The following is a 25231-nucleotide window of genomic DNA, read 5'->3' on the forward strand; positions in this document are numbered from 1 at the left end:
CTCACCCGTTGCTATATGGAGATGCATTGAGGCACATATGACAGAACATGTGCCGATGGTTCGATTTCTCAGGACATTCTTGAGAAACTGAAGATCTGGTCAGTGGCCATGGATTTCAAACCAAAATGGCTAACATGGGCATAGATGAAGGCTGCGTATGGTAAAGTTCTCTGCCATTTGCAGCCTCCATCTTTGCCTGTTTTTGCTGTAGTTTGGTCCACTAACCACTGCAGCATTGTAACAATAGCCCCCCCACCATTCAAGTAAGGGGCATTCTAGGGCTGGAAAGCACAGGGCCAGGCTCAGTGGCATAACTACATAACTACTATTGACTGCGCCCCACAGCAAATTTTTGAACGGCCCTCTCTTCCCCCCCAGGAACTTATTTGCAACCCTCAAATCACGTGCAACGTGCAACCCCACTTCTGTGGCTAGTCAAGATTAAGCTCTCTGACAAGGCCTGGTAGCCTCTCCATCCATTTCTTAGAGTTTCACTGTATATAATGTCTTTGTATAATATTGTAGTGGGGGCCCTGACAATAAAAACTTTTAGTCTTTCACCTGAGGGGGCACTTGTGCGTCCGGGCCCCAATGCAGTCACTTCCCCTGCTTCCCCTATAGCTACGCCCCTGGCCAGGCTCTTATTGTAGCTCCCCAACAAATGAATATTAGAGTCAGCACACATCCCTCTAACTCTTGGACATTACAACCAAGCTGGTCTCCCCTGACCCAGGTTGGTAGCATCAAACTGGTTATTTACATTCTGCAAGGTGGTGGATGTCGCCATACTTTTTTTTGTTGCTGTATTTAATTGATAATCACCCCCAGTGTACTATGGTAGTGGTGATTTCTAGAGGACGTTCACTCTATTTTTTTCTAACCTGGTATATTTTTAGCTAATATATAATGAAAGTTAACTTCAGCCTTTTATTTGTTGTATTTTATACTTTAAAACCCAGAGAAAAAGAGTAAGATAAGATTAAAAAAAACAGCAAAAAACTATAGAAATGTTCAATTTAGGCCCTGTGGCTCATGTCCAAATGTTTTTCATCCAGATCACTTGAAATGGGCTTTATATACTGAGTAACCATTAACTACAAAAAATATATAATATGATGGGATATCATTGGCAAAAAAACCTATTTCAAATAATTGATTTATTTATATTTATGATCTGAGTTAGTATATATTTTTTGTAGTTTAGAACTTGTGTTTTCGTTAACCTAACTTTATAGACCTCATTGTTCACATATCAGGATGTGAATGAAACAGCACAATAAGCTAGCAATGGCATCACAAACATAAGAATAGCACAACTATGATATAGTGGTTTTTTAATGATTACACCATCAAAAAGGAAAATGAAAAATGATTTGTCCTTCCTGCTGGTTGTATATTTCTTAGTAGACTAACAGGGTCCATAGGTATGCAGTGACCATGCCCCTCCTCCTCCCTAGATTTTAGCTTCCAGCCTCACCTTCCTATGGGACACAGGAGGAATTTGTAACTTTTCCTCAGTCCCTTGCAGCCTATAGGCAAGACAAGAAATCTCTACAAAGATGAACTGGAAACAAGTTTTATATCTGGCAGTTGCTACAACACTGGTGCTTCTTGCAGGTAAAACCCCAGCTGCTAAATCTAGAGTCTGGGATAAATCGAATATATTGCTTTATATTCTTACATATCAGAGGTACAGATACTTTGTGTCGAATTGTCCCATATGATGGGTCTATCTGGCACATTATGTGACGTTCCTACACATGGGGAATCTATCACATAGACCTTGTACTGTTCCTACATATCTGACCCATTATTTGTCACATATGTAAAGGGTCTCCTTCTGCATTTTCAGGGAGACCCCATACGCTCAAAGCATGTCTGAAACAATTTAAAGTTAGTCATACCACTCCCTCACACATCTAACTTATCTTATATATTGTGTAATGTCCCCACAAATGAGAAGTCGCATTCTCTATCTGATACACAATGTGGGGTTCCAGTATATTACAGGGTCTATCTGATATATAATGTGGTGTTCCAGTATATGATGGGGTCTATCTGATATACAATGTGGTGTTCCAGTATATGATGGGGTCTATCTGATATATGTACAATGTGGTGTTCCAGTATATGATGGGGTCTATCTGATACACGATGTGGTGTTCCAGTATATGATGGGGTCTATCTGATATACAATGTGGTGTTCCAGTATATGATGGGGTCTATTTGATATACAATGTGGTGTTCCAGTATATGATGGGGTCTATCTGATATACAATGTGGTGTTCCAGTATATGATGGGGTCTATCTGATATACAATGTGGTGTTCCAGTATATGATGGGGTCTATCTGATATACAATGTGGTGTTCCAGTATATGATGGGGTCTATCTGATATACAATTTAGTGTTCCAGTATATGATGGGGTCTATCTGATACATGATGTGGTGTTCCAGTATATGATGGGACCTATCCGATATATGTACAATGTGGTGTTCCAGTATATGATGGGGTCTATCTGATATACAATGTAGTGTTCCAGTATATGATGGGGTCTATCTGATATACAATGTAGTGTTCCAGTATATGATGGGACCTATCTGATATATGTACAATGTGGTGTTCCAGTATATGATGGGGTCTATCTGATATACAATGTGGTGTTCCAGTATATGATGGGGTCTATCTGATATACAATGTGGTGTTCCAGTATATGATGGGGTCTATCTGATATACAATGTGGTGTTCCAGTATATGATGGGTCTATCTGATATACAATGTGGTGTTCCAGTATATGATGGGGTCTATTTGATACACGATGTGGTGTTCCAGTATATGATGGGTCTATCTGATATATGTACAATGTGGTGTTCCAGTATATGATGGGGTCTATTTGATATACAATGTAGTGTTCCAGTATATGATGGGGTCTATCTGATATACAATGTGGTGTTCCAGTATATGATGGGGTCTATCTGATACACAATGTGGTGTTCCAGTATATGATGGGGTCTATCTCATATACAGTGTGGTGTTCCAGTATATGATGGGGTCTATCTCATATACAATGTGGTGTTCCAGTATATGATGGAGTCTATCTGATATACAATGTGGTGTTCCAGTATATGATGGGGTCTATCTGATATACAATGTGGTGTTCCAGTATATGATGGGGTCTATCTGATATACAATGTGGTGTTCCAGTATATGATGGGTCTATCTGATATACAATGTGGTGTTCCAGTATATGATGGGGTCTATCTGATATACAATGTGGTGTTCCAGTATATGATGGGGTCTATCTGATAAACAATGTGGTGTTCCCAGTATATGATGGGGTCTATCTGATATACAATGTGGTGTTCCAGTATATGATGGGGTCTATCTGATATACAATGTGGTGTTCCTGTATATAACGGTGTCTATCTGATATACAATGTGGTGTTCCAGTATATGATGGGTCTACCTGATATACAATGTGGTGTTCCAGTATATGATAGGTCTATCTGATACACGATGTGGTGTTCCAGTATATGATGGGTCTATCTGATATACAATGTGGTGTTCCAGTATATGATGGGTCTATCTGATATACAATGTGGTGCTCCAGTATATGATGGGGTCTATCTGATATACAATGTGGTGTTCCAGTATATGATGGGGTCTATCTGATATACAATGTGGTGTTCCAGTATATGATGGGGTCTATCTGATATACAATGTGGTGTTCCAGTATATAATGGGTCTATCTGATATACAATGTGGTGTTCCAGTATATGATGGGGTCTATCTGATATACAATGTGGTGTTCCAGTATATGATGGGGTCTATCTGATATACAATGTGGTGTTCCAGTATATGATGGGTCTATCTGATATACAATGTGGTGTTCCAGTATATGATGGGTCTATCTGATATACAATGTGGTGTTCCAGTATATGATGGGGTCTATCTGATATACAATGTGGTGTTCCAGTATATGATGGGGTCTATCTGATATACAATGTGGTGTTCCAGTATATGATGGGGTCTATCTGATACACGATGTGGTGTTCCAGTATATGATGGGGTCTATCTGATATACAATGTCGTGTTCCAGTATATGATGGGTCTATCTGATATACAATTTGGTGTTCCAGTATATGATGGGTCTATCTGATATACAATGTGGTGTTCCAGTATATGATGGGGTCTATCTGATATACAATGTGGTGTTCCAGTATATGATGGGTCTATCTGATATACAATGTGGTGTTCCAGTATATGATGGGTCTATCTGATATACAATGTGGTGTTCCAGTATATGATGGGTCTATCTGATATACAATGTGGTGTTCCAGTATATGATGGGGTCTATCTGATATACAATGTGGTGTTCCAGTATATGATGGGGTCTATCCGATATACAATGGGGTGTTCCAGTATATGATGGGGTCTATCTGATACATGATGTGGTGTTCCAGTATATGATGGGGTCTATCTGATATACAATGTGGTGTTCCAGTATATGATGGGTCTATCTGATATACAATGTGGTGTTCCAGTATATGATGGGGTCTATCTGATATACAATGTGGTGTTCCAGTATATAATGGGTCTATCTGATATACAATGTGGTGTTCCAGTATATGATGGGGTCTATCTGATATACAATGTGGTGTTCCAGTATATGATGGGGTCTATCTGATATACAATGTGGTGTTCCAGTATATGATGGGGTCTATCCGATATACAATGTGGTGTTCCAGTATATGATGGGGTCTATCCGATATACAATGTGGTGTTCCAGTATATGATGGGGTCTATCTGATACATGATGTGGTGTTCCAGTATATGATGGGGTCTATCTGATACACTGTGTGTTTCTGCAAATAAGTTAGGTGTATCTGATTGGTGTGTGTACATATGAGGGGTCTGTGTATATATTGATCATTTTGCATATGAGGGGTTTGTCTAATATTTTCTGTTTAGTTTTTGCATATAATGGGTCTGTTTATTAAATTGGGTGGTGTTTCTAGATATAAGAGTCTATTTGATACATTGCCATTTCCAGATATGGGGTGTATATAATCTATGATATTTCTAGGATATAGGAGCTCATCAGTGTATCAACCTGTATGATGTTGGAAATTATCTTATACATTGTGTGATCATTCTGTAGATGAGGGGTCTATCTGATATATTGTGTGATTATTCTGTAGATGAGGGGTCTATCTGATATATTGTGTGATTATTCTGTAGATGAGGGGTCTATCTGATATATTGTGTGATTATTCTGTAGATGAGGGGTCTATCTGATATATATATATGATACACAGTGGGATGATTCTGCATATTAAATGTCTATATGATACAATGTGGGATTATTCTACATATGAGGGGTCTATATGATACATTGTAGGATGATTCTCCATATGAGGGGTCTATATGATACATTGTGGGATGATTCTCCATATGAGGGGGTCTATATGATACAATGTGGGATTACTCTAAATATGAGGGGTCTATATGATACATTGTGGGATTATTCTACATATGAGGGGTCTATATGATACATTGTGGGATTATTCTACATATGAGAGGTCTATATGACACACTGTGGGATGATTCTGCATATGAGAGGTCTATATGATACATTGTGGGATGATTCTGCATATGAGCGGTGTATATGATACATTGTGGGATGATTCTGCATATGACAGGTCTATATGATATATTGTGGGATGTTTGTGCTCTTGAGAGGTTTATGTGATACAGGGTGTGATGTAGATGTGTCTCTGACACAGTTTGTGCTGTTCCACATATAAGGGGTCTATCAGTATCATTGTGCGATGTACCTGCGTATGAGCCAGGAACATATTGCAGATTTGGAGTGATCCTTTATGTTACATATTAAACAATATACAGCATAAGTAAATATTCAGATTATGTGCTCTTTATTCAAGTAAGCTTCTTGATAAAAGGGCTCATTCATACAAGTAATGTAAAACTTGTCAGTGTATGCCTGCTAAAGACTAACTTTACATCCACATTGAAACAGGTTTGTCTCTGACTGTGTTCTGTGTGTCTATATTTTTACATTTACACGGCATCAGCATGACATCTGTTTTTCGCATCTGACAAAAATGGCAGCCATCTGTGATAAACAGACTGCAAATGGATGGTAAACGTTAGCTTTTTTTTTTTTTCACTGACCCATTGCCTTCATTGGATGAGTCTACCGTGAAAATGAGACCAAAATGGCACATGCAGTAATTTTCTGTAAATGGAACAATGGCTACGCCCCTGCTATATGTGAACATTATAAATTACTATATACAGATGTAGCCCAGCTAAAATTAACTCTGATAACACACATCACAGTGTTATCTCGTGCCATCTTGTGACAAAAGCCATTGAAATACATTGAAAGAGTTAGTTAACCTTTTTTGTGCCTTTTTTTACTTAACACGTTAACCATCAAGTTTAGCTCGGCTGCATCTATATATTACAAATAAATATACTAAAATAGAATTCTTACTTAGTCTTACAGTTGGGCATATTTTTATAAAGTGCAAGGATATAAATAGAGATGAGCGAATTTCATATTTTGAAATTTGTTCACACTTCGTTTGGTGGTAAATGGAATCCATAACGCAATTCATCTTTTACCACCAAACGAAGTGTGAACGAATTTGATAAGCGGAAATTCGCTGATCTCTAGATATAAATACTAACTCATTGTTGTATACTTGTCCTCAATTATACAATCTGTTGTTCTTTTCTCCAGTTTGATCTCTCTCATTCTGTGTATTCTAGTTTTCCAGGTGAGTGAAGGTGCTGCCGTAAGAAACAATGATGATGGGGCAGCAGACAGGAAAGAAAGTAAGTAATGTATACAACATATATATATACACACACACACACATTCACTCGCATCAGACTATAAGATGCACGGATATATATTTCCTAGATGTATAACACACACATTTAGTAGTATTTATACACCTTAGTTTCAAGATTGTACATGGGAGGCTTGTCATAGGGAAAATGACTGTGCAGAGTAAAGGAAACTAATGAGTTTTTGCCCCATACAAGTATCTGATAATATCAGTAAGGCCTTATGCACACCACTGTATGTATTTTGCCGTCCACAAAAACGGATCTGCAAAAAATATGGATGACGTCCGTGTGCATTCCATATTTTGTAGAACGGAACAGCTGGCCCCTAATAGAACAGTACTATCCTTGTCCGTAATGCGGACAATAATAGGACATGTTCTATTTTTTTGCGGAACAGAAATACGGACATACGGAAACGGAATGCACATGGAGTACCTTCTGTTTTTTTTGCGGACCCATTGAAATAAATGGCTCCGAAAACGGAACGGAAACGTAACAGACACGGAAAGAAAATACGTTCGTGTGCATAAAGCTTTAAGGGAGAGTTCACATCACCGTTTCATTTTCCGATCTTCTGATCCGTTAGAAGAAGAGAAAAAAACAAAAACAAAAAACAGGATCCTTTAAAAAAAACGCATCCTGTGCATCAGTTCTAAACATTTGGCATCTGTTTGGGCCATTTCCGTAGTGCACGCAGGACTTTTTTTCCAGTCTAAAAAAAAAACGGATCTCAGACGGAAATAGCTCAACCAGATGCCAAATGTGCAACAGGATCCGTTTTTTTGAGGATTATTTTTCATGTTTTTTCTTTTTTTCTTCTGAGGATTAGAAGAACGGAAAATGAAACAGAGATGTGAAGATGTTTTCTAGACTTGAATATAAACCTTCAATCCCATTAACTGCACTCCATCCACAGGCTTGAAGAAAATATTCATGCCGGAATCCGAGGCATCAAACTTCTTCAAGAAACGTGGCAAAAGATCAACTAAATCCCAGGATGAAATAAATGGTGAGGGTGTTTGCTTTGTGGATACATGTTTATTTTTCTGCTCTATGGTTTCCTTGAAATTGTTCAGGATTCCTGCTGTCTCCGCACCGGTGTGTACTGTAGGAATGATTTTGTTTGTAGCCTTTGAATTTCAAGATGCTTGTAACTGACACTAGTTTAGAAACCAATAACTAGAGGATTTAGAGGGTTTTATTCTACTCTCATTAAAGAAAGTGAGGTAAATGTTTAGCTATGATAGGTTTCCATCCATTAGTTTATACATGTTTAATATTTAGCAAGGTGCAGTGTTCTAGTTACCATCAGAAAAAGATATAACTGTGTTCAAGATTATTGCATTTTATCCATTCACACAGTAGATAAATGCTCATAGAGGTACTGAGGAGATAGGGTTAGAGAAGAATATATCTGTAATACAGCATCTGATGGCACAATAATTTTCCTATTGATTTATATGGAATACAACAGAAAAACCTTTGTCTACTTGTGAAATTTGGCGTCATATTATGATTCTGTACAACGTGGATTTTGTGCAGAGCTGGAAACAGTATTGGGCATAAACCGTAAAATGCAGAACACCCCAAGCAGTCAACTTCTAGCCATTGTGACCCACTACACACAGGGTTATTTAGAATGTAGAATTAACACACAAGTTAATTCAATTTACATCTTCCATTAGCAATTATTCAGTAAATGCTTGTAAAAGTCTGCTCATAGTTTACTTAGACATGTCGTGAATGTTGCTATACGCTTACAGGCTTTTTCCCTTTAACTGTCAGGTATTCCACCTCTGGGGCTGTTTTCATTACTCTGTACAATGAAGGACTATGTGTACTAGACAGAGCAGCAGAGAGTGTCTGGTATGTGCTGGGCAGCACCACGCAGCTACCAGGAGGTGCAGGGCAGCATGGAGAAAATACTGAGGCTTCTAGTATTCTCACCTTCAGGTCACATTACACGTCTCATAGGAACAGCTGGCTAGAGATGGCTGGCTGCTTTTTCTGTACTTTTCCTTCTTGCCTAGTGTGAAACTTTGCATCTCTGAAAAGCTATGGCCACATTTGATATGGATAAAATGACTTTTTATATACTTAGTGGTTATCTTGAGAAAAAAAAAACTACACTAAGTTTCAGTCTGCAATCTTTATTTCTTCATTCATTTTTCAACGCCCATATATATTAAAGGGGTTGGCCACTTTCTGGAGACTTGTGACCAATGTGTAGGTAAGATGACTATATGGCACTTACTAATATAGCCTTTGTTGATGTTCTGTGCCGTTTACAATATCAGTCATGCATCATTGTTGGGCAAATCTTCTGTGCCGTTCGCATAGAGGTCTTGTCCATAAAATGGCTGCTGATGGAGGGTCATGTGACCAGGCAAATCACCTCCATGTGATGACCCCTCTATTCAAATATATTGCACCTACACTAAACTCCTCACTGTGCAATTGCAGATGGCAGGTCCAGTGTGTTTGAATGGAGGGGACATCACATGGAGGTGATTTACCTGGTCACATGACCCTCCATCAGCAGCCATTTTATGGACAAGATATGTGTGTGGACAGCACAAAAAACCTGACAAACAAGGGGGTATATTTATGAAATATAGAAAATGATACAGAATTTTAACAAAGGCTGTATTAGTAGCCATCCTATATACACATTGGTCAACAGTAACCAGAAAGTGGCTACCCCCTTTAGGTTTATAACTTGCTTCTAGTTTCAGACTTCTCTTGTGGTCATGTCCTTCCCAGTAATGCATGCTGGATCTGTGTGTCCAGGATGCTTCTGATTTCCCCCTGCAACTAGCTTTTGTATGCTTTTCATCTTTTATCCGTTTTATTCAACCCCTTGGATGTCCTATAAGTGGAAGCAAAATGCTGTTCACTGACCCATTGAAGTCAATGGGTCCACAAAAAAATGCTGGCACAGACGGCCGTGTGCATAAGGCCTTACTCTGCAATTATAGAACTTCCATAGACATAAAAGGAGAGAGATGCGCATGTACGAACACCTCTCTATTCACAGCGACATGAAATATGTATGGGTCCCAGAGGTGCCCAGATGGAAATAACTCTTTAAGTTTTCCAAAATATATAGGGGCACATTTGTTAAGACTGGCTTTTTAGACGCCGGTCTTAATAAAGCTCTAAACTGGTGGTGAATCTGCCGAAGTTATGAAGAGGCACAGGCCTAAAACAGGTGTAGAAAATGGTGAATGAGATGGGTCTGCCGCCCGGTCCCCGACATGCCCACAATTTTAGACCTGGCGTGAGCGTGGCTAGGCTATCTGCTCCTAAAATACGCCTAATTTAGGCATATTTCAGCATAGTAAATTACCCCAATAGTTTGCAAATAAGCTCATATCAGTTTTGGCTGATATGGGCAAATCTGCATGCTTTTTCCCATGGAACATTGTTTGAAAGTCTCCATACACTGCTGAGTCTCCTCAATGAGAACCAGTACACGTTATCCTTTTGCAGAAAGTTATTTTTTTCCCATCAATTACCTTTGTAAGGCGTATGGGGGCATCAAAGCAAATCAACATATCTAAATGTGAGTTATAATACAGTCCAAAGCCAGTATGAAGTGATCTATCTCATATACTTAGGAGGTTTAAAAACCCTATTTACATACCATCTTTTTTTACTGTACATTGTTGCAGAGTTTTGGTGTAGAATCTGCACTAAAAGTCCTCGAAATATCGCCCACATCTAAATGTAGCTTTACAATCCTAAAATACCAAAAAATAATTTGCTCGCCCTGATGCTCTCTTCTTTGGGATCCCGTGCCAACGGACCTTGACAAGTTTCCTAGTTGAAATGTCAGGATGATCATACATATGTTATTGCAGACAGACCATTAGCCAAGGACATTAGTACTCCGGATGCTAGTAATCACTGGGTTGGGATATTGAAATATAGCTTTTCGAATTTCAGCCCTTACTAGATGTGCTTCAAAAACCCACCAAACAAGTCAGTAAACACAGTGGATTACTGTGTCCATATAATTGTGGCAAGAATGAATAATAATCATGTTTTCTTCAACTTAGATTTTCAGTTCTTGTAAATGCCTGAGAAATAGATTATTTAGCCATCCCTGTCTAATCAAGTGTACAAGCAACTGAATACCATGTCATATTTGTTCACTGTTCTGCTTATCTATACATATTTTCTCTTGTGTTTTTGTGTGTTGTTTGGGCTTCCCTAAAGTCTCTTTCAGCCATATTTCCATTCCATGTTTCAGCTGCACTGCTAGATGCATTTCAATCAGAAGCAGTGAGTTTATCCCTTCTATTGAAGCTGCCAGGGCTGCATGCAGTGACCTCACTTCCTACTATTTATTTTACTCACTTACAGAGAACTGACATGTTTTTCCGCAGAGGTTTACAGAGATTAGCATCACGTTATCCCCAATTGGGCTCACAATCTATGTTCCCTATCAGTATGCCTTTGTTTTCTTTCAGGTATCTGAGAAAGCTGATAAGAAGGGAGAGTTCACACTTCAGTTATTTCCATCAGTTATTGTGAGCCAAAACTTGGTGTGGGTCAAAACCACAGACCAGGTGAATATCTTTCCATTATACTTTATCTCTGAGTAGGTTTCACTACTGGTTTTGGTTCATATCTGATGGAAATAACAGATCAAATAACTGAATTGACAGACACAGGCGTTTCTCTGATTTTCAGAAGCATTATATAGGCAGTGCTTATATCAGGCACAGGAGCTCTTGCCTGACAACAGGCAATGGACTTCAAATTAGGAGGTGGAAGTATGACCCTTATCGGCCATGAACAGCTTTTTTTTTTTCAGGTGGATGCAGGCACTTTTTTTTTTTAAAATGAAGTGATTTGTATATTTGCTAGTTACACCATTCTCTATTAAATGAAATTGTGTGAAAGTACAGTGACTAAGATTTGGCATCTGAGTCATCTCCAATCTTGAAGAAAGGGGATAACTTCTTGTTATTGGAATACCCCTTTAAGGATACTTTCACAATAGCGTTAAAGTTTTCCGGTATTGAGTTCCATCACAGGGGCTCAATACCGGAAAAAAAGTTTCAGTTTTATCCTAATGCATTCTGAATGTAAAGCATTCCGTTCAGTATGCATCAGGATGTCTTCAGTTCAGTCCCTCTTACGGTATTGTCTCTGGCCAAAATTCCAGAACACTTGCTGGAATTTCCATTGAAATGTACAGTAACACACAAATAATTAAATGTTACTAAACTAATGACATCTCTAAGAGCTAATTGGAGTGAGGTGTCAGCCAACTGGAGTCCAATCAATGAGATGAGATTGGAGGTGTTGGTTACAGCTGCCCTATAAAAAACACACATCAGTTCTGGGTTTGCTTTTCACAAGAAACATTGCCTGATGTGAATAATGCCTCGCACAAAAGAGCTCTCAGAAGACCTCTGGTTAAGAATTGTTGACTTGCATAAAGCTAGAAAGGGTTATAAAAGTATTTCCAAAAGCCTTGCTGTTCAGCAGTCCACGGTAAGACAAACTGTCTATAAATGGAAAAAGTTCAGCACTGCTGCTACTCTCCCTAGGAGTGGCCGTCCTGTAAAGATGACTGCAAGAGCACAGCGCAGACTGCTCAATGAGGTGAAGAAGAATCCTAGAGTGTCAGCTAAAGACTTACAAAAGTCTCTGGCATATGCTAACATCCCTGTTAGCGAATCTACGATACGTAAAACACTAAACAAGAATGGATTTCATGGGAGGATACCACAGAGGAAGCCACTGCTGTAAAAAAAAAAACATTGCTGCACATTTACAGTTTGCACAAGAGCACCTGGATGTTCCACAGCAGTACTGGCAAAATATTCTGTGGACAGATGAAACCAAAGTTGAGTTGTTTGGAAGAAACACACAACACTATGTGTGGAGAAAAAGAGGCACAGCACACCATCAAAACCTCATCCCAACTGTGAAGTATGGTGGTGGGGGCATCATGGTTTGGGGCTGCTTTGCTGCGTCAGGGCCTGGACAGATTGCTATCATCGAAGGAAAAATGAATTCCCAAGTTTATCAAGACATTTTGCAGGAGAACTTAAGGCCATCTGTCCACTAGCTGAAGCTCAACAGAAGATGGGTGTTGCAACAGGACAACGACCCAAAGCATAGAAGTAAATCAACAACAGAGTGGCCTAGTCAGAGTCCTGACCTCAACCCGATTGAGATGCTGTGGCATGACCTCAAGAAAGCGATTCACACCAGACATCCCAAGAATATTGTTGAACTGAAACAGTTCTGTAAAGAGGAATGGTCAAGAATTACTCCTGACCGTTGTGCACGTCTGATCTGCAACTACAGGAAACGTTTGGTTGAAGTTATTGCTGCCAAAGGAGGTTCAACCAGTTATTAAATCCAAGGGTTCACATACTTTTTCCACCTGCACTGTGAATGTTTACATGGTGTGTTCAATAAAAACATGGTAACATTTAATTCTTTGTGTGTTATTAGTTTAAGCAGACTGTGATTGTCTATTGTTGTGACTTAGATGAAGATCAGATCACATTTTATGACCAATTTGTGCAGAAATCCATGTCATTCCAAAGGGTTCACATACTTTTTCTTGCAACTGTATTAATGCCAGATCCGGTACCAAGTGTTCTGGAAAAATGGATCCAGTTTCCCGGTCTGCACACGCGCAGACCTTTAAAAATGCGAAAAAAATAAATGACGGATTTGTTTTTTTGAATGATACCGAAGAGATGGATCCGGTATTTCAATGCATTTGTCAGCCGAGTCCGGAAACAAATGCTATCCGTTTACATACGGATTTCCGGATCTGGCAGGCAGTTCCGGCAACGGAACTGCCTGCAGGAATCCTCTAACGCAAGTGTTAAAGTACCCTAAGGCATTCAATTGGAACCAGCTCAATCCACTGTTGGTGGCTGAAGGCAGATTTTTTTTTTTAAATTTAACTATCTGAAGGGTAGCTGGGAGATTTGGAATTCTCAACTATATTTCAGAAAAATACAGCTGTGACCCCTTACAAAGATATATCATGGTAGTATAGAATTTATTATCTTTTTGGATAAAAATAACAATAGTTAGTTACTTTTTCTTTTGGCACAAAAGGTATATATTTAAAAGATCATCATAATTTTACCCTGCAGTATAATTAACTTTATAAAGAAAAAATCTAAAAACAATTTGCAATATCTTTCCTCATTTTCCTTGTATTTCAGCTGAGAATCGCCAAAGGCTTGCAGCAGATGAACGGAGGAGAGAGTACTATGAAGAACAGAGGAATGAGTACGAGAACTTTGTTGAAGAGGAACAGGATGGTGAGTTTCTCATATTAGAAAATTGATAGTTACCCTAAAAATATAAGTGTGTAGATTCTGGTCACTGAATCTATATGGGGACACAATAGGAGGTTATACTTTGTCCACAAAAAAACCTGCATAACTCAAATACTGTAATACTGACTACTCTTAGAAAGGAGAATTACCAGAAACTTGACCAATGGTCATAAGTTATTCATGTGTGGACTGCCCACTATGACTAAGGAATGTCTAAATGTGCCTAGCAGAAATTATGATGGGAGTACCATGTTTTCACAATCACAACTATTGTGTATATTGAATGGAGCAACTGGCATGGGAAAAAATAAAGTCCTAAGTATATTCTTATGCATCAAAAGATTAATGATTTAAGATCTCTGTATGCTGTAAGTGAACAGTGACATCTGTTACAGTCAGACACTGGAAACCTAGAATGACATAATATGCATCACAAATTAGAGGATGCTATTTCGCATCCTGTCTAAGCAATCCTGGTGATCACTATTACTAATTTATTTTATATTTCATCTGTAGGACTTTACATTGGATAATATTTAGGCAGCACATTGTATTACAGATATAGACAATTGAAATGATTATTTTTAAAGGGCATCTGTCAACAGATCTGTACCTATGAAAGGCTAGGCCTACACGGCGACAGTTGTAGCGCGACTTCTCGCACAAAAGTCGCGAAACTATTTTTATGATAGTCAATGGTGTCGCACTGCGACATGCTGCAACTGTCACAACAACAAAAATCCATCAAAGTTGGATTTTTGTGCGGCTGTCACGTTGCAGTCACAGTGCGACACTATTGCAAAAATGTCGCCCGACATGTGTCAGTGTAGTTGTACTTTTTTTTTGTCACGCGACACGTCGCCATGTAGCCTTAGTCCCATGTTTGGCCTTGCTGAGAAAACTTCCTGATTTGCTTCACAGAGCCATATTATTAAACTGGTGTCCAATACAAAAGTGACGTTTCCTAATAAGAGTAGATAATAAAAGCTCAGTAATCCTTTTGCCATTTTTCTACAGAACAAGAAGAGCGCACCCGTGAACAAGTTGAACAGTGGCGCCAGTGGCATTATGATGGGCTGTCTCCTTCCTATCTTTACCAACGTCAAAACATTTAAGATCCATAGAATTAATGTATATAGAAACATTTTCAATCAAAAACTCACTAAAGTCCTGCTATAGCTCAGCAGTACTAGCAGCCAAGGATCATAGATTATATAATCATTATTGGTTTATCTGTAGACCATTTGTTGCTTACATGCAGATTATTTTTGTTGTAAAATTTTTCATCTTCAAGAAAGCATTTAGTAACAGGTAAGAGCTTTCTGGCGTAGCATAACAGAACAAAGTAGGGGGAAGACATAGTATGTGTGTGGGTGGGAGTTAAGAAGCAATGTTTAAATGTAAAGAGTTAAAAAATGTTTCAACCCAAATAAAAGTCGTAAATACAAGGGATGAAGTCTCATCTTTGTCATTAAGTACAATCTCCTCACCTGAAAGACACTTAGGCTGAATATGAATATATATATATATATATATATATATATATATATATTTATTAGAAAGCTGTCAGTTTGGCTGTTAGCTACTCCTATAGCCCACTTTCCACCTACATACACACTCAGCTGAGCATGCATGTGGTCTTAATTAGGAGGTGGGAATAAGTCGCTGCAAGACTTTTGGCAGCTTATCTTCCACGAAAAATATTCTACAGTTTTCAAACCAGCACCTGCATCTGAATACTTTTGTAATTTCATGTAATAAAAAATTTTGCCTAGCCACTGAGCTATTCAATAAAATGTATCTGTATAGCGCCATCTAGTTTTTTTTTTCTTCTCTTATTTCTTTGTCCGGCTAACTGAGAAGGCCACACATGCTCAGTTTTATCCTTCAACTGCCTCCTGAGCTGTGATAGGGAGAGCAGAGACACGCCTCCTGAGCTGTGATAGGGAGATCAGAGACACGCCTCCTGAGCTGTGATAGGGAGATCAGAGACACGCCTCCTGGGCTGTGATAGGGAGATCAGAGACACGCCTCCTGAGCTGTGATAGGGAGATCAGAGACACGCCTACTGAGCTGTGATAGGGAGATCAGAGACACGCCTCCTGAGCTGTGATAGGGAGATCAGAGACACGTCTCCTGAGCTGTGATAGGGAGATCAGAGACACTCCTCCTGAGCTGTGATAGGGAGATCAGAGACACGCCCCCTGAGCTGTCAGCTTGATATAAATCTAGCAGAGCAATGAATGGGGAGATCTCTGGATCCATGTGAGGTACATGGCTGGTTCTAGCTTTGTTAGAAAGAGATTTTCATGTACTATATAATGTCTGATTTAAATTTTTTACATTAGTCATGGGATAACCCCTTTAACCGCCTCCGGACCGCCGTACGCAGGATTGCATCCTGGCGGCGGCCCTGCTATTCTGGGTGGACGCATATACGCGTCCTCTCGCGAGAGGCGAGATTTCCTGTGAACGCACGCACACAGGCGCGCGCGTTCACAGGATCGGAAGGTAAGCGAGTGGATCTCCAGCCTGCCAGCGGCGATCGTTCGCTGGCAGGCTGGAGATGCGATTTTTTTTAACCCCTACTAGGTATATTAGACGCTGTTTTGATAACAGCGTCTAATATACCTGCTACCTGGTCCTCTGGTGGTCCCCTTTGCTTGGATCGACCACCAGAGGACACAGGCAGCTCAGTAATAAGTAGCACCAAACACCACTACACTACACCCCCCCTGTCACTTATTAACCCCTTATTAACCCCTGATCACCCCATATAGACTCCCTGATCACCCCCCTGTCATTGATCACCCCCCTGTCATTGATCACCCCCTTGTAAGGCTTCATTCAGACGTCCGTATGTTTTTTACGGATCCACTGATACATGGATCGGATCCGCAAAACACATACGGACGTCTCAATGAGCCTTACAGGGGGGTGATCAATGACGGGGGTGATCACCCCATATAGACTCCCTGATCACCCCCCTGTCATTGATCACCCCCCTGTCATTGATCACCCCCCTGTAAGGCTCCATTCAGACGTCCGTATGTTTTTTACGGATCCACGGATACATGGATCGGATCCGCAAAACACATACAGACGTCTGACTGGAGCCTTACAGGGGGGTGATCACCCCATATAGATTCCCTGATCACCCCCCTGTCATTGATCACCCCCCTGTAAGGCTCCATTCAGACGTCCGTATGTTTTTTACGGATCCATGGCTACATGGATCGGATCCGCAAAACACATATAGACATCTGAATGGAGCCTTACAGGGGGGTGATCAATGACAGGGGGGTGATCACCCCATATAGACTCCCTGATCACCCCCCTGTCATTGATCACCCCCCTGTAAGGCTCCATTCAGACGTCCGTATGTTTTTTACGGATCCACGGATACATGGATCGGATCCGCAAAACACATACGGACATCTGAATGGAGCCTTACAGGGGGGTGATCAATGACAGGGGGGTGATCACCCCATATAGACTCCCTGATCACCCCCCTGTCATTGATCACCCCCCTGTCATTGATCACCCCCCTGTAAGGCTCCATTCAGATGTCCGTATGTGTTTTGCGGATCCGATCCATGTATCCGTAAAAAACATACGGACGTCTGAATGGAGCCTTACAGGGGGGTGATCAGGGAGTCTATATGGGGTGATCACCCCCCTGTCATTGATCACCCCCCTGTAAGGCTCCATTCAGATGTCCATATGTGTTTTGCGGATCCGATCCATGTATCCGTGGATCCGTAAAAAACATACGGACGTCTGAATGGAGCCTTACAGGAGGGTGATCAATGACAGGGGGGTGATCAGTGACAGGGGGGTGATCAGGGAGTCTATATGGGGTGATCACCCCCGTCATTGATCACCCCCCTGTAAGGCTCCATTGAGACGTCCGTATGTGTTTTGCGGATCCGATCCATGTATCAGTGGATCCGTAAAGAACATACGGACGTCTGAATGAAGCCTTACAAGGGGGTGATCAATGACAGGGGGGTGAGAGAAATATCTTGGCAAAAGACAACTTTTCCAATTTTTTTATACAAAGTTGGCAATTGACCAAGATATTTATCTCACCCAGCATGGGTATATGTAAAATGACACCCCAAAACACATTGCCCAACTTCTCCTGAGTACGGCAATACCAGATGTGTGACACTTTTTTGCAGCCTAGGTGGGCAAAGGGGACCACATTCCAAAGAGCACCTTTAGGATTTCACAGGTCATTTTTTACAGATTTAGATTTCAAACTACTTACCACACATTAGGGCCCCTAGAATGCCAGGGCAGTATAACTACCCCACAAGTGACCCCATTTTGGAAAGAAGACACCCCAAGTTATTTCGTGATGGGCATAGTGAGTTCATGGAAGTTTTTATTTTTTGTCACAAGTTAGTGGAATATGAGACTTTGTAAGAAAAAAAAGAAATCATCATTTTCCGCTAACTTGTGACAAAAAATAAAAAATTCTAGGAACTCGCCATGCCCCTCACGGAATACCTTGGGGTGTCTTCTTTCCAAAATGGGGTCACTTGTGGGGTAGTTTTACTGCCCTGGCATTCTAGGGGCCCTAATGTGTGGTAAGTAGTTTGAAATCAAAATCTGTAAAAAATTACCTGTGAAATCCTAAAGGTGCTCTTTGGAATGTGGGCCCCTTTGCCCACCTAGGCTGCAAAAAAGTGTCACACATCTGGTATTGCCGTACTCAGGAGAAGTTGGGCAATGTGTTTTGGGGTGTCATTTTACATATACCCATGCTGGGTGAGATAAATAGCTTGGTCAAATGCCAACTTTGTATAAAAAAATGGGAAAAGTTGTCTTTTGCCAAGATATTTCTCTCACCCAGCATGGGTATATGTAAAATGACACCCCAAAACACATTGCCCAACTTCTCCTGAGTACGGAAATACCAGATGTGTGACACTTTTTTGCAGCCTAGGTGGGCAAAGGGGCCCACATTCCAAAGAGCACCTTTCGGATTTCACCGGCCATTTTTTACAGAATTTGATTTCAAACTCCTTACCACACATTTGGGCCCCTAGAATGCCAGGGCAGTATAACTACCCCACAAGTGACCCCATTTTGGAAAGAAGACATCCCAAGGTATTCGCTGATGGGCATAGTGAGTTCATGGAAGTTTTTATTTTTTGTCACAAGTTAGTGGAATATGAGACTTTGTAAGAAAAAAAAAAAAAGAATCATCATTTTCCTTAGGGTTTCATTTAGGGTGTCTACTTTCCGAAATGGGGTCATTTGTGGGGTGTTTGTACTGTCTGGCCATTGTAGAACCTCAGGAAACATGACAGGTGCTCAGAAAGTCAGAGCTGCTTCAAAAAGCGGAAAATTTACATTTTTGTACCATAGTTTGTAAACGCTATAACTTTTACCCAAACCATTTTTTTTTACCCAAACATTTTTTTTTATCAAAGACATGTAGAACAATAAATTTAGAGAAAAATTTATATATGGATGTCGTTTTTTTTGCAAAATTTTACAACTGAAAGTGAAAAATTTCATTTTTTTGCAAAAAAATTGTTAAATTTCGATTAATAACAAAAAAAGTAAAAATGTCAGCAGCAATGAAATACCACCAAATGAAAGCTCTATTAGTGAGAAGAAAAGGAGGTAAAATTCATTTGGGTGGTAAGTTGCATGACCGAGCAATAAATGGTGAAAGTAGTGTAGTGCAGAAGTGTAAAAAGTGGTCTGGTCATTAAGGGTGTTTAAGCTAGGGGGGCTGAAGTGGTTAAGAACAAAAGAATTGGGAATATTGACAAACAGAATAATTAAAAACATTTGTCCTCACAAAGCTTGCTGTATAAAACCTTATTCACATATCAGTGTTTTGCTCAGTGATTTCCATCAGGGATTGTGAGCCAAACCCAGAATTGGAGCCTTCACAGACATAAGGTATAAGGGAAAGATCTGCATCTGTTCTGTGTTTAGAGCCGCACCTGGTTTTGGCTCAATCACTGACCGAACACTGACTGTGTGAATAAAGCCTGTATTATACCTACTGATTTTTCGGCAAATGAACGCTAGTTAGCAATCATCTTGCAGTGTAGTACTGCTGCCGATTGACCGATGAATGAGCAAACACGCGTTCATTGGGCAATCCAAATCTTTTGACATGTTAAAAAATTATCATTTGCAGGTGGCAGATCATGGTGTCTAATCACAATCTGTCACCGGCAAACCACTAGACAGCATCGGGATGAGAAATGGCATAGTGATCGAGTCTCCCAATGCTGTGGAAGAGATTGCTGCATGTAATAGAAGCAGTCATCTCCGCTAGCAAGCAGACGATTGCCAGGAAGAAGGCTTCCTTCCCGACAATAGTCTGCCACATCGGGCTGTGTAATACAGCCTGAAGGCATCACAGTGGAACAAACATCCCAGAAAATAACAGCATATGAATATCTAGCACATCACATGAAACACTGAGGCTTTTTTTCTAAAACTGCATGCCTTTTGGTTAACATCCCCAATATCTCAAGCCTGGTACATGTGTTATGCTAATTTCTTATAGCAGTCTGAACTTAAACATGTTTTTTAAGGTAGCATTTTAATTATACATTTTGGATACAACCACATGCACAGTACTGTGCAGTCGTATGGGCTGCAACTGGCTCTTGTTAAACTGAGACAGCACTGTTTGGTCGGTTTGCATTAATGGCTGGGCGGCACCTTTAATATGGCGCAGCTGTTAAAAGGGGGTTTCTGCTTTCCCCATGTTGATGACCATCTCCTGGCACCCCACCAGTGTTAGAGATGTGTGAATTTTATTCTATATTTTTTGTATCTCTAGGACTGTAACTGGTTAATCTTAAGTTGTTAAGAAGAAGTTTGTATCTCAGGAGCCTCCCCCCTCCCCTTTCTGCTGTTAGTCGAGCTCTGTCTATGCAATGCTATGAGGAGAAGAAGGGGGGGGGGGGCAGAGAAATGTGCTGTGGGCAGTGTGAAAGGATGCCAAATCCAATCCCTTGGCTGGATGAATATGATATACACATATTACTCACTGCCTATAGAAGAACGCCTCTGTAGACATCAGAACTCAGAACAGAATGTAGACATGAGAACTCCTGTGATGTTGAGGGGGGGGTTCTAATGAGTAAGAAAACAGAGCAGTGTCAGGATGTTAATTGATGGCACTAGCAAGAAAGAAAGTGCCCCAGTGTCTGCAATCAGAAAGGCGCTAGTGTTAAATGTTCAGAAATGAACTGGTTAAGTTTTGTTATCCTAATGATATGTGTGTGTTTAAATAGGGAAGATCCATAGCCCTAGCATTAGAGATTAGAGCAGTAAAAGATGGTCAGTTAATGGATAAGTATTGTACCTAGTGTGAGCCACAGAACACAAAGGTGTTAGAAAGATATCTCTGAAGTAGTTCTACTTTCCAGAGTGTGAGAAGACGCAGTATTGTCTGGTGCAGTATCTGTAAAAGTTTGAGGAATATTTAAGACGGTTGAACGTCCTGTGTTGGGCTGATTCACTTCCCCTGCCTTAACAGAGAAACATTCCTGAGATAAGAGAAGCAGGCAAAGAAAGAAGGGGGGAGGGAATCATGCAGAATAAGTGATGTTATATGTGTAATAACATTATACAAGACGAAGAATTGTTTAATAATTTTCTTTCTTCTTTCCCAAGCAGTGTAATGTGGGAATCCAGCTTTTAACAAAAATTATTATATATGTGCAACACTAACTAAGACCACATGGCATATAAGATGATTTGGGTTTAACAAAATGACTGAATGATTATAACATGTATATTGTCTTGTTCTAAGATTTGATTAATCGCAGAGTGAAGACCAGAAGACATTGGAAAACACAGCACAACAGCGACATAGACCATCAGCAATTCTGGGTGTGGTGTGGCTATCTGTTTCCAGGAAAGCTGTGTTTGTGCTGCAAGTTTTGGGATGAAACAAAGAAAACTGTGTGGCTGGGTTGGAAGACAAATGATTCAGTGGAATGTGAATGGGTGTGGCTTTGAGTTGTAGTTGAGGCGTTTTTAGCAGAGCTGTGTATGCAATTCATATTTTATGTATAAGGGCGTGGTTATGAGCTGTTTGTGAAAATGAGTACATGAAAATGTGAATGCGTATGGAGTACGATATTTGTTTTTAAATAATATGCGCATTGAGAATTTTATTTTATTTTTCTTGGAAGATTTTTGGTTTTTATTGGTGCCAACAGTGTTGATTGAGCTGTACATTTTTTTTTTAAATTGAAGTCAATGAAAAGTTTCATGTCTGTATTGTCAGATCTGTTTGTTTCAATGTTTGAAGTTACGTGTTACATGTTAAGTGTTGTGCTTAACATCAGATCTCTGTTCTCATGGACAGCTGGGACACTACTGACGGACAGAAGGAGGACCACAGCGTCCGACTAAAAGGGGTGGACTTAGATGACTCAGAGCGGAGGGAGGAGGATAGGGGTGGATGTTACAGACAACGACAGCCCTTGTGCCCATTCCCTAGTTATAAGACACTCCCATGGAAGATGAGAAGTCCTGTTTTACAGTCTATTAATTCTGCGATAGGAAAAGGTGGATACTTCTGTAAGCCAAAATGCAGAGTAACATCAAGCAGTATTGGTGGTTCAGTGGTGCCAACCATAGGTAGTGTTCCTTTGGCATTGCTTCAGCCCTGATGTCAAACGCCTCATTGAAGTGAGGAAAAAGTAAGTCTGCCACCCTATAATGGTCCTGGGAGATGGGCCTGCAGAGTCTGTGGGACCCAGATCCCAGAAGAGAGAGTGTTGTGCTGTGTGTGGTACTCCTCGTCCACACCACACGAGAGGATTGTATTCTATGTTGACCATGCCCGGATCACTGGCCGTCCCCACAGACACCCATGTTTTTTGTCATAAGGAGAACACAAAGACAGAGGGGAGGGGAGGGGAGTTAGATCAAGATTAGGAAACAGGAAATCCCGTATCGGCTCTACTTTTAAACATTTTTAGCAGATTCAGTCTGGCCCAATGATATCCCTCACTCTGGGTGATAAAGAAGTAGTCCCATTTTTGATTGATACTGGAGCAGCCAAGACAGTTGTGTACAGTAAACATGGCCTCCCCTGATTTACTCTCCAAGGACACCAGTCTTTGGGTAGAAGTGGATGGAAAAGTAGTACATTCCCCTTTGAACAGAAACCATCCATATTAGATTTGCCCCTAACCAAGATGCGTTTCCCCGTTTACTGGTCAGTGGTAACGCCCCTTGTTGCCTCCTGGGTGCATATTTGCTTGCAAAAGTACATGCTAGTATCTCATATCAGGAGGACGGCACTGTGAAGCTTACAGGTGCCCTCAATGACTAGGAACTTTGTTGGCCATTAGTGATAAAATTCCCTGGTCCATGTTTGTATCAGTACTCCCAGAAGCTGAGAAAAGCAAACCCACTCACCATTGGATGGTACATGACCTACATGCCGTTAATGAAGCCACAGTTTTTAACACCCACGTCGTGCCCAATACACACACCTTGTTGGCTCAGGTTCCCATTACCTCTACTCACTCCACTGTGATTGATTTGTCCTTTAGTCCCTACCGCCTCACAGATGAGGTGGTAGATGCTTTTTATGCCTAGAGCTGGAAATTTTGTGTTCCCCCACACTGGGCCTATCAGATTATTACATTTAGATTGTATTGTTATGAAGTGAGTGGCTATGACTCAGCTGTCCTCACCCAACTGCATGGCCAGCAATAACACCCCATTGCATATTATTCAGCCAGACTTGATCCCGTGGCCAGAGGTGCCCCTTTCTGCATCAGAGCTGTAATAGTTGTACTAGCTATGCTAGATGAAAGCACTGAGATAGTTCTGAACCACAAAGTGATGGTGATATTACATCTATCCTCATGAACGTAGGATCCAAATGATTGTTTTGTTGCCCGTTATTTGAGAATGCAGTGTTCCATTTTGTTGCCTGACAATGTTGCTCTCCAAAGGTGTAATACTTTGGACCCAGCCACCCTGTTGCCTCTGGATCAAGGGGGGAGGGAAGAGTTAGGGCACCGCACTTTAAACCTTTCTTCCAGATTCAAAGGAAGAGGCTCCGGACTGTTTGCAGATGATGTCACAAGAGGTAGTGGGATTTGGTAAATCAGCCATTAGGTAATCTAGATCATGTGCTCTTTGTGGATGGATCGAGGTATGGCCAGAATGGCAGGTACTACACAGGTTGGGCAGTGGTGATTAAACGTGAACTACCACACATGTCTGCTCAAGAAGTGGAGCTAAAAGACTCTGAAGATGGCTTGCAGATATGCAGATGAAAAAAAAACAGCCAACATTTACACTGATTCCAGGTGTGCCTTTGGGATAGCCCATGACTATGGGCCCATATGGAAAGCCAGAGACTCCTTGATCGCTTCAGGTAAACCCATCGAAAATGGGGAAGCAGTGAGGTCTCTGATGGAAGCCCTCTTGTCACTAACATGAGGGGTGATGATAGCAACGAAAGGCCACTGTAAACAGATGCAGAGGAGGCAAAGGGGAAAGCCACGGCAGATCAGACGGCAAAAATGGCTGCCAAATTACCTAAGCAGACCCCTGTCTTAAGTGGCCACAGTTTAGGTCCCTGAAATAACTCCTCCTGTCTCCTGAAAGTTCTTAAGACCTTACAGAACCAGATGGGGAAGGAGGAAAGGGACTGGTGGATGGAAAAGGGGGGACTACAAATAAGAAGGGCCTAAAACAGTTCCAAGGGAAACTTTGCCTTCCCAGGTCCCTCTACTCCACGATGGCACAGGCAACCCATGGAGGGATGCACCAGACAAAAACTGCTATGTGTGATTTAGTACGTAGCATATGGTACGCCCCAGGGTTCAGCACTGTAACAGTCAGACATACTCAAGGATAAATGATTTGTGCCCAGAACAACGTGGTTAAGGTACCCAAGAAACACGTCTTGCTTTTTGTATCTGTTTCAACGTTTGCAGACTACCTTCAACTACCCAAGGTGGGCATGTATGAGTATGTATTGATATGTGATGACTTGTT

At 40.7% G+C, this 25231-nt stretch overlaps 1 protein-coding gene across 1 annotated transcript; it reads left to right on the plus strand.

The window, feature by feature from the left end:
• Nucleotides 1-1526: 1526 nt before the first annotated feature.
• Nucleotides 1527-15348, plus strand: UCMA (upper zone of growth plate and cartilage matrix associated). Its single transcript, XM_040415746.1, has 5 exons — nucleotides 1527-1617; nucleotides 6798-6863; nucleotides 7798-7890; nucleotides 14093-14191; nucleotides 15227-15348. The coding sequence occupies exons 1-5, from the start codon at nucleotides 1560-1562 to the stop codon at nucleotides 15322-15324; spliced, it is 414 nt and encodes a 137-aa protein (XP_040271680.1). The 5' UTR covers nucleotides 1527-1559; the 3' UTR covers nucleotides 15325-15348.
• The last annotated feature ends 9883 nt before the right edge of the window (nucleotides 15349-25231 follow it).

Source organism: Bufo bufo, chromosome 1, assembly GCF_905171765.1.
Source record: "Bufo bufo chromosome 1, aBufBuf1.1, whole genome shotgun sequence".
Taxonomy (NCBI): Eukaryota; Metazoa; Chordata; class Amphibia; order Anura; family Bufonidae; genus Bufo; species Bufo bufo.

Excerpts from the sequence above, each read along its gene's own strand:
- UCMA (XM_040415746.1), top strand. The coding sequence starts at position 1,560 with ATGAACTGGAAACAAGTTTTATATCTGGCAGTTGCTACAACACTGGTG. Across the intron at positions 1,618-6,797 it reads AACACTGGTGCTTCTTGCAG|TTTTCCAGGTGAGTGAAGGT; the intron begins GTAAAACCCCAG and ends TGTGTATTCTAG. Across the intron at positions 7,891-14,092 it reads ATCCCAGGATGAAATAAATG|CTGAGAATCGCCAAAGGCTT; the intron begins GTGAGGGTGTTT and ends CTTGTATTTCAG.